The sequence below is a fragment of the Epargyreus clarus genome, unplaced genomic scaffold (genome assembly GCF_041222505.1).
Source record: "Epargyreus clarus isolate Ecla_fem2 unplaced genomic scaffold, WU_Ecla_fem_2.2 ptg000005l, whole genome shotgun sequence".
Lineage (NCBI taxonomy): Eukaryota > Metazoa > Arthropoda > Insecta > Lepidoptera > Hesperiidae > Epargyreus > Epargyreus clarus.
Genome location: NW_027332213.1, coordinates 3,866,889 through 3,876,812, shown reverse-complemented (window position 1 = coordinate 3,876,812; position 9,924 = coordinate 3,866,889). Strand labels below are relative to the sequence as shown.

General features: G+C 32.2%; 1 protein-coding gene across 1 annotated transcript; it reads left to right on the top strand.

The window, feature by feature from the left end:
* The first annotated feature begins 246 nt into the window (after positions 1-246).
* On the top strand, positions 247-1,873 carry LOC140757748 (glutathione S-transferase-like). The gene is made up of 4 exons (XM_073093626.1): positions 247-418; positions 959-1,126; positions 1,413-1,552; positions 1,627-1,873. Exons 1-4 carry the CDS (start codon positions 283-285, stop codon positions 1,792-1,794), a joined length of 612 nt encoding a protein of 203 aa, XP_072949727.1. The 5' UTR covers positions 247-282; the 3' UTR covers positions 1,795-1,873.
* The last annotated feature ends 8,051 nt before the right edge of the window (positions 1,874-9,924 follow it).

Below are 9,924 nucleotides of genomic sequence, written 5' to 3'. Positions count from 1 at the left end.
TTAATTTTGGATCATAGACAGCCAATTTAATTAATTTATTTTATATAATAATAATTGTTATGATTATTTTAACAATTAAACCAACAACTATGTTCTTCCGTTTATATGTGTTTGCTATCACTTAATAATCAATAATCTTAACGAGTTCACTCAAAAAACAAATAAATTTAAATAATAATTAATTATCTTAGCATAAATAAATTGAATGCCTCTGCATTATTCAAAGTATAAAAGGGGTTACGTGTACATAATTTCGCATAAATACATAAGGAGTGGATCAAAATGTCAAAGAAACTTCATTACTTTGATGTGAACGGCATTGCCGAGTCAATAAGATACATCTTGCACTATGGCAAGCAGAAGTTCGAAGATATTAGATACGAACATAAGAGCTGGCCTATTGAACATGTTAGAAATTGTGAGTATAAAGTTTTGCTACATTCCTAAATAACCATCCAGACTCCCAGATCGAAAAGTCAACATTTCTTCTAGATGCGTTTTGGGCCGGGGATTGAAGCCGGGACCCTGCACAAATTTTCAAATTCACTTAAAATACATATTCTCAAGTTTATTCTTAAATTTTTGCTTAGGTGACTATTTCTAATAACTTTTTAACCAGTAAGATTTATTATTTACTAGATAGATTTAGATTTATTATGTCGTTTATTTTAATAATATGAGTCCCATTTGGTTTTCTTATTTTAAAAAAATCGTTCGGTTGAACAGATATAACAAAATAAATTAGTAATTACGCATTTAAATAAGATCAAAATAAAAATAGTTTATCAAAATACTCGTACATTCTTTATAGGATAATTTTGAGCATCGCTTTTTTCGCAAGGTGTTTCGTTTTACAGAAAGCAAAAGAAATTTCATAACACACACTTTTTAAAAATTAATCTTTGTTCTCTATCGCTTTCATTTAATGCTCTTTTACTTTTTCTGTATTTTTTTCCAGTCCTTCCTTACGGTCAGCTGCCGCTATACGAAGAAGGCAATCGAACACTCAACCAATCATTAGCTATTGCCCGGTATGTTGCTAGCCAGCACAACCTTCTTCCAGCTGATTCCTGGGAACAGGCTGTTTTGGATGCTGTGGTCTATAATATTTACGACTTCTGGCTTAGTAAGTAAATAGGCATTAATTAAATGAATATTGATATTTTTTTGTTTTTGACCAAGAAGAATCGATTCGACAGACAACACAGATTGTGGTCAATCCTTGTGTGAGTATCCGTAGACGTTTCTGCTTGACCAGGAATCCAACTTAGAATCCCAAAGCAGGCAGGTTACATAACAGGCAAGTCCAATATATTATTTCTTCGCTTTCGTATGATTATCGTATATAACCTTTAAATATATTTTTTCGCCGTCACTTAGCTTTTAATATACAAGGAGATAACATTTTCCAGAGGTTCTCGCCTTCATCAAAGAACAAGATCCAGTCAGAAAACAAGAGATAAAGAAGGAAATCCTCCAAGAAAGTGTTGATTTCTATTTCTCCAGATTTGAGAAAGAATTAAAAGCACATAAGGGATTTTTCGGAGGACAGGTAAGAAATTCAAATAGTTCACCTAGTATAAGACTTATCAGAATTTTACATTATTGATTTTTGTGATGTTACAGCTAAGTTGGGCAGACTTTATACTTGTTGGAATAACAGAAGCTGCAAGTCTCTTCCTCGGCGAAGAAATCCACAAGAAGTATCCAACAGTGGAAGCCCTTATCAAGAAGATCACATCCTTACCAGGTGTTAAGGAGTACATAGCCAAGAGAGAGCCCTATACGTTCTAATTTGTTTTATTCGTTATGGTTGTTGGTTGATTGTTTTTATGTTTTGAGGCAATAATAAACTGAATGTTTGTTGACTGGATTTTCTGTATTTTATTTAAATTTCTTGGTAAAACATTGGTCAAATGAGTACATTTATTAATTTCTCGAAAAGTATTTCTTCTACCTACGATAAATTAAATGTTCTCCCTTAAGGCAGAAATAAATATTTTGATGGTGTCACCTATCAGTTGAACCACGAAGGGTACCACTGCCGTTTATACTCGTATGGTGTAATATTGTTTAAAACTAAGATAATCTAAGAGCCATACACTCAGTAACATTTCAATATGGACGCCATACTTAATATTAGAACACATCACACCTCTCTAAGCGGATTACTCAATCGATGGAGCAAAGTGCACAAGCGTAGTACTATACGAGTATATACTATAAGGTTTTATAAGGTATATGCGGTCGTTATGTTCGCAGCCGAATCTTATACCATAGCAGCAGAACATCTTAATGCAGTGTTTAAGATTGCAGATGGAATATTAAACGGAGTAATCCATGAACAAACCAAATATACTCGAAGATGGAGGATGAAAATGGTAAGCCCTGTATAGTTCTAAAGCGGTTACACTACAGACACATGATTTCTGTTTAATATCAACGGTATAAAGAGCATTGTAATGCTACTTTTAGAATTGAAAAGATCTACTAAAGTAGATACTAAAATAAAATTAGAAATCACTAATTAAATGTGTTCAAAATGTATTTGTTTTAATTCTTAGTAGAATTCTTATCATAAAATAATCATAATGAAAATCAGTAAAAACTACAGGCTTTATTAGTGCATTTATTCACATTATACTAGTAATAACGTTGAGAAAAATCTAAATTAATTCCAATTTATATAAATCTGAATAACATTTTAATTACACAAATGGTTGCAAGTTTTATTTATACTTCTTATATTGTTTTGCTGCGGTGATAATATTATTTATTACGCAGAGTTCATTAGAGCATCATGGACTAAAATTTGATACGGTGCTACGAGAAATCTCATCGAGAAATCTATATTGTAATCGTAATTTCTAGATACAGGTCTGTGGTAATTTCGCTTGCGATCTTGCATTCACGGTTATTAATTAACAAATTCATCAAGATGAAGTTACTAGAGTAATAGCTTCAATTATCAATGTACTTTTATCGACAACTTATTTTTTTTATCATTTTCTATTATTATATCTTTTGCATGAATGAGTAAGTATTATTGTTGTCATATTGTTACAATAATAACTACTAAAACTTTTTAAACAAACTTATGAAATGTTATCATCTTCCATATTACTTTTATAAGATAAACATTGACATTAGAGTTATTTACCGATCCCTCAATGAAGGCTGTAAAAATATTTTTTTAGGAGCGTAATTTCATTTAGGAGTGGAAATATTTAGGGGAAAAATTCTGCTGAATTATGTCGGGTGTGTATCTAACTCTTTGGTAGCGATCCTTTGTTAAAGTTGTCAAAGGGTGTTAGTGTTGTGCGAGTGGATTTTCGGATATTTAGGATAATATTACCAAGTTGCTTTCAAAAAATTCCTTTAAAGTAGTTAAATATCATATAACTTGTTGTGTACCTATTCGTTTTATCTGAAGTGTCCGTTTCCCCTCATACGAGTAAATAAAAATTGTTCTAAATGAATAAATCCCGAAGCACTTGTAGCGTTTTAGCTCGTGAAGCTCTTTATTTGGAAGGAATGATTTGACCTTGATGTATAATTACTAGTGGCGATATTTCATGCGCGCTACCATCCTTGGCGGAGAAGTAAGCCGTCAGTCTCGTAGGTATCAACTGTTGCAGCCCAAACGTTTATAACACAATCGTAGTCTGATTTTGCTTTAATCAGATTTACATTATTTTTATGGTGTGAAAGAAGTAAGTGACAACCTAGTGGTTACAGTTACAGTCTGAGGTTGGAATATCAGAAAGGCTGTCAAATTTTTAAACTTATGTGTGTATAAGAAATTTATCACTTGTTTGGTTTGTTGATTTGGTGAAGGGAAATGGCGCACGGATACTTCCACACTTCTGATTTCTTCTAAAAGTTCTCAATAGTTGACGACGAATAGAGTATTTATGAACAAAATGCCTAAAATATATTTTATATTGTTAGAATTAAGTGAGAATTTTTCGTAAGAAAATTGTGCACATCCCTAACAAAAGTCGACCTTAACTTTGATTATTAGATCCTACTCTTACATCATCTCGAGGAGTTTGCTCAACAAACATAATATAAAACTCTTTGCTACGTCGGGAGGTGAAAATTCGGAAATTAGTTTTCATTTAATTGCTTTTCAAAAGTTTTTCCTTCCATTCTTCGCTTACGGCATATTATAATATCTTGTTTTTGTTCAGATGGAATAATATAATAGATGAAAATAAATCTTGGAATATTCCACTGACTACAGTATGTTTTTTTTAATAATGTTGTCAAGTTAAACTTTAGGTAAAGTTTAATATTTACGAAATCTAAGTATTGGAGATGTGGATTAAAATGTGTGTAATAAGTAAATACATTTTTACGAAACATCAAGAAAAAGTATCTACCTTGAACCATAGATTAGTAAAGATTACTCACTACTAATAAGAAAATGTAACCAGTTTTGAGAATTCAAATAGTTGCGTAAAAAAGTTTAGCCACGTCTCCGTGCTAAAATGTCCGTAAAATATTTGAAATACTTATTTATTTATTATGTAAATTAAGTATTAGTTATTTATTCGTAATTTTTCTCTAAAAATGTTTTTATTTGTCAAGAATAAAAAAAAATAACTGAAAAATCAGCCTTTTGTGGCTTCATTCAGTATCTTTACTAATGTATCCCTTGAACAAAAACCTTCACTTTTTCATATTTTTCATATTACTGGAGTCTGGAATACTTCTTACTAAAATGGATTAGTAAGGCAGTTTTAGAATCTAGAGGAATCTAACTTTTACGTGCGAAAATCTCCTACGGAAATTGCCAATAAAATCTACGTTATGGGTCCAAACTGGGAATTATTATTATTAAAAGAGGATTCTTCAAATATTACTATGTTTGTCACATTTTTGTTCAGTAAGGTCTATTCTAAATAAATTGTACCTTTCTCAAAATATCTCCGGAAACAGATTGTGGTTATTACCGGCCCTTTGAAGGGACAGTTACGAGTTTTATTCAAAGAACAATGGAGTTCTTCCTTTTTCGTTTAAGGCATTTGTTTCATTACGAGCGAGGAAACGGTAATGATGGATGATAAATACCCAAAAAAACTTTTAAAAACGGTATACTGATTTGCCTGTTTGTATAGCAAAGTGGCTAATAAGCTACTGTATTGTGAAGTAAATGTTAATGAAATTGCTTATATGAAAAGGGTGCGTGCATGATGAAATAATGATGAGGATGAAATAATGAGAGATGCAAACATAAGCACGAAGCCCATTAAAGTGTGTCATTACACTGCAGTAACAAATATCGAAATTTTATGGTCGTATCATAATTTCACTGTATCATTTAATTTTAAAAGCAGTGACAGCCTAGTGATTAAGAAACTCGGCCTGTTGATCGAGGGGTCTGAGATTCAAATCCCAGGCACGCACCTCTGATTTTCAAAAATTATGTGTGAATTTGAAATTAATTATCACTTACTTAAACGGTGAAGAAAAACATCGTGAGGAAACCTGTATACCTGAGAGATGTATAAAAAAAATCTCAAAGGTATGTGAAGTCTACCAATACGCACTTGGCCAGCGCGGTGGACTATGACCTAATCCTTCTCATTCTGAGAGGAGACCTGTGCCCAACAGTGGGTCAGTAATGGGTTGATGATGATGATTTAATTTTAACAACAGAGATCGCATCGCCAGCTTGAAAGCAGAAATATAATCTCATGACTCCGTGTCATTAAAATATTACACTTCCATGAAAATATCGCTCGTGTATAACTTTCTCGTCATCATACTAACTCTGACCTTATCCAATCCTTTTCTTCTCGCCTAATTAGTGTTAAATTGAATTACTGAAATGTTTTTGTTCGTAATGAACTTATGGAGGCCTATGTTTTATTGCTCGTACAGCCTCCCGGGTCTCCCCATTGTTATCTGTCTTATTGTTTTAAATTTATCTTTTTGGGTTCGCCATGGGTAGTGTTCATGGACTGAATCCATTTTTTCGTCTTTTTGGGGGTAATTAACTCTATGGCGATTTTTTGTGTCTGACAGCAGTTTTTTGGGTTCTTTTTGCAAACCTGCCGCCGAATAATTAGATAGGTACATAAATCAAGAGTAAATAAGATTTTGTAATGATATTAATGACTATAAAAACGGTTAAACAGACGTTATGTAACATCTTGTGTCACGTTGGTACGTCCGCATGGTAGTAATAGCTTAGAGATATGAATGTCAGCCTGAATCTGAGAGTGAGGTTTTAATCCCAGACGTTTGTACTTTTTGTTTCAAAATGATTGATATTAGATTCTTCGTATCGTATCGTATGGCCAGATGGACTATCGCCTAAACTCTTCTTATACTGATATGGAGAGCTGTATCAACATTGTGTCAGTATGGATACACTATTTATATCTTGTTAGTTGTGGCATTATGTTAAAACTAGTTATTTCTTATTTATCGAATTGTTTCTAACAAAAATAATATGATCGCACACCTACGAAATATTTGGAAACCGTACGTAATTTTCCGGCTTACCTTCATAGATAGATGAAACATTCTACTTCGTCACATGACGATGCCATTACTTGCATTATTCTACCACAGATTTGATCGACAGCTCCTGAATCTTGATGATGGTTATTAATATAGAACCGCCGTAGGGTTCTGTTTGCTTTTACCCTTTTATTTATGGATACTTTCTATTCAACCTTCGTAAATGTAACAACATACTTCTAGTTGATGCATATTATTATGTATTGGTAATAGCTTAGTGGTTGAAACTCGGTCTATCAATTGGGGCTCCGAAGTTCGAATACAGGATCTGACCCAGATTCCGATTTTTTAAAATAACTACTGTTAGGTTATTCTTGGCAAAGGTGTAGAATGCGGGTAAATTAATAAAGTTATAGTACGTTCCGATGAAAAATTGTGCAATTGCGAGTAGATTGATCATCAGGTTCCTATAAATAGCAAAACAGGTGGCCTGATGGTCATTCTAGTCGGGACCTCCGCTTAGAAAAGACGACTTCTGCATCAGTGCTTGGATTATTGTGATATAAGATAACAGTGTGGTGTGTTTAATAGATGTAGTTAATTATTGGTGACCGAAAGTATCAATTGGAGATCAAATAAAGGTATTGTATACTGGAGGACTGAGTTTTATTAAACTACTATGGGCGTATTTTAAAATAATAATAGTTGAAAATAAGAAAATGGTTTAAACCTTTTCTATTCTTAAAACACTCTCGTGCCTAGTAGTGAGGTTTAAAAAGGATTAAATTTCATATAAAGTATGCATGAGGTATAATACGGGTATGCATATGCAACGGCTCAAGATAATAATCTTCCACGCTATCCCATATTGGTATCCAATTTATCAAAGGCTGAGCGCTATGCAGACAGCTAAGCTTCCTAAGTCGAAACTATCTTAATGAACTTGCTTGCACTGATTATGATAGCAGGCTAGGAAATCGTATTAAAAGATGGAGCTTACCATAATTATCGAGAGAAAATGTTGTAGGTAATAATTTGTTCCATAAGTCTTTATAAGTATTTAACATCATTATTTTTCATCATTTATCATCATTATTAATCGAATGATGAAATATTTGTATTATATGAATAATATTAAAATTGTCTACGGGGAAATTGTGTGACACGAAATCTATTTAAAAGATTGTTTGCTATCTTTTAAAAAAAAACAAAATAGTTTCATGCAATCTTAATGCATTTTAATATATTAATGAGGCTATTTAAGAATATTATGGAAAATCTTAAACTGTATATAAATACATTATCAAAAATAAAAAAGAATTAAAAAATAAGATTGTACTTTTTATTAATTACTCCACATTCTACTGACCAGACCGTATTTTTCTAGTAATAATTGTCTTGAAAATATATGAACAAAATCTATAATGCTCATTTATAGGTATGTACTCGTATATCTCTAAAAACCCTTTAAACGCGATGTCTAGTTTATAAAATCCCTCAGATCTATTACTTTCTCCTTTGTGAATGATATCTTTTGTTCTCCGCTCGATAAAGGGCTATCAGTCTAACGTGTGAATGAGTTACATCGCTGAGTGGATAATGGTGGTCTATCTCATAAGATGATACGTTCACTAGCATACAATACAAGCACACAGCTATAGGAATATTGTACAAGTTTAGTAGTAAGTTTCATAGGTAATTGAACCTTTGAGCTTCGACTTCGGTGACACCAACGCCATACCTATTTCTGCCCAATAACAGCAGCGTTAGGCGCTACTGTATTTCGGTTTGAAGGGTGTAGTAAGGGACAGACATAAATGTTGACATTGATATAAATAGAAGCCGAATTGCTTCGAGAAAAGAATGGTACGGCCGTGCCGCTTTTTTTGGCTCGACTTGGCGGAGGCACTGCCGTGCCTCTAGATTTAAGTTATGTTAGTAAGTAAATTGTTTTTAATTACTTATTCTACAAAATTAGTAATTAAAACAATTTACCTACTTGTTGTAAATTGTTATTGTTGTAAATGTGTTAAAAATTGTAAAAAAAATATTTTTTTGTATGCAATTTTCTATCTGTGTCTTATTTTATATTTTTTGCCGAATAAATTATTTTCATTCTTTCAAAATTTGCACGCCGACCCGGCAGAATGAGAGAAAATTTGTAGCTATAAGACATTTGTTAACCTTATTCTATGCAAATAAAGAATTATGAATGAATTATGACACAAACTTTTCTGAGGCAATGCAGCTTATTCTTCAGGGATATTACATATTTTACATGTATAGTATAATTAATTTTCGAAACCGTCTCTTTAGATAGTTTGATGGTCAATCAAACTAAAAGTTAATCCGAGAAGACAAAATACAAGTGCGTTTCCAATACAAGTGTCGCGAAGTCACTCTTGTCTTGTCTTGTCCTCAAAATCAAACGCAGATTGTTTCAATCTAAGGCACAGGAAGCAACTGTCAAACAAAGCCGAGTTACGTAAGTCAAATTATAGAGGAGTCTAAACGAGTCCCCAGTGGCTAAAACTTCATTTCCTTACTTATAGAAAGTGAAGTATTTCTTCTGCGCTTTGCATTCGGTACAGAACAAAGCAGTGAGCGGGAATGAATGATTGTATTATTAGTTTTATTTAGCTCCTTTATGTTTATAAAATTCATAGCAATTGTTATATAAACACACAAACTACAGATCCCGAATAGAAATTTAAGTTTCCGCCATAGTGCATACGCCAAATAAGACTAAGATTGAAATACATATAAAATCGAGAAGTTAGAAGTCTAACACGCAATGAAGCCCCTTTGACCTATCCTATCCTTTCCTATCCTATCCTATTTTATCCTTTCGATTTTATATGTATTTCAATCGTGTTTTTTTTTGCGGTATGCTCTATGCTATAAGTCTAACACGCAGAGGGGAGTTTTGCGTGGTATCACGAAAAAATAATCAAAATGTTTGAATGAGTCATTACCTCATTATTAGAACAATGTATTTTAATGATAATCGGTAAGTGTGCAATACATTCATATGTATTATATTTTATCATTGTTATTAAATTGTTTTATTAAATTTCAGTGTAATCAGTCCATTTTAATTTGAACTTTATAAATCTTTATAAATTAAAATATAAATATCTATAATATTGATATCAGATAAAATCTTTCTAAACAGTATTATTTTTTTGGTAACAGTCTAAAACATAAGAGAAAAACAAATAGTTAAATTATAATATATATTATATGTCCGCTATTTACTCAAAACTTACTGATTCGATTTAAATGGGTATTTTACCCCTATAGCTCTTAGAAATTAATCATCGTGACCCTATTTGTATCACTGACAGTTTCACATGTTAAATATTTTAGACTTGGATTTTATTCTCTGACCTCGCTCAATTTTATCAAGGCCCTTTGACATTACCACCCGCTTCTATCTCATGACTTTGT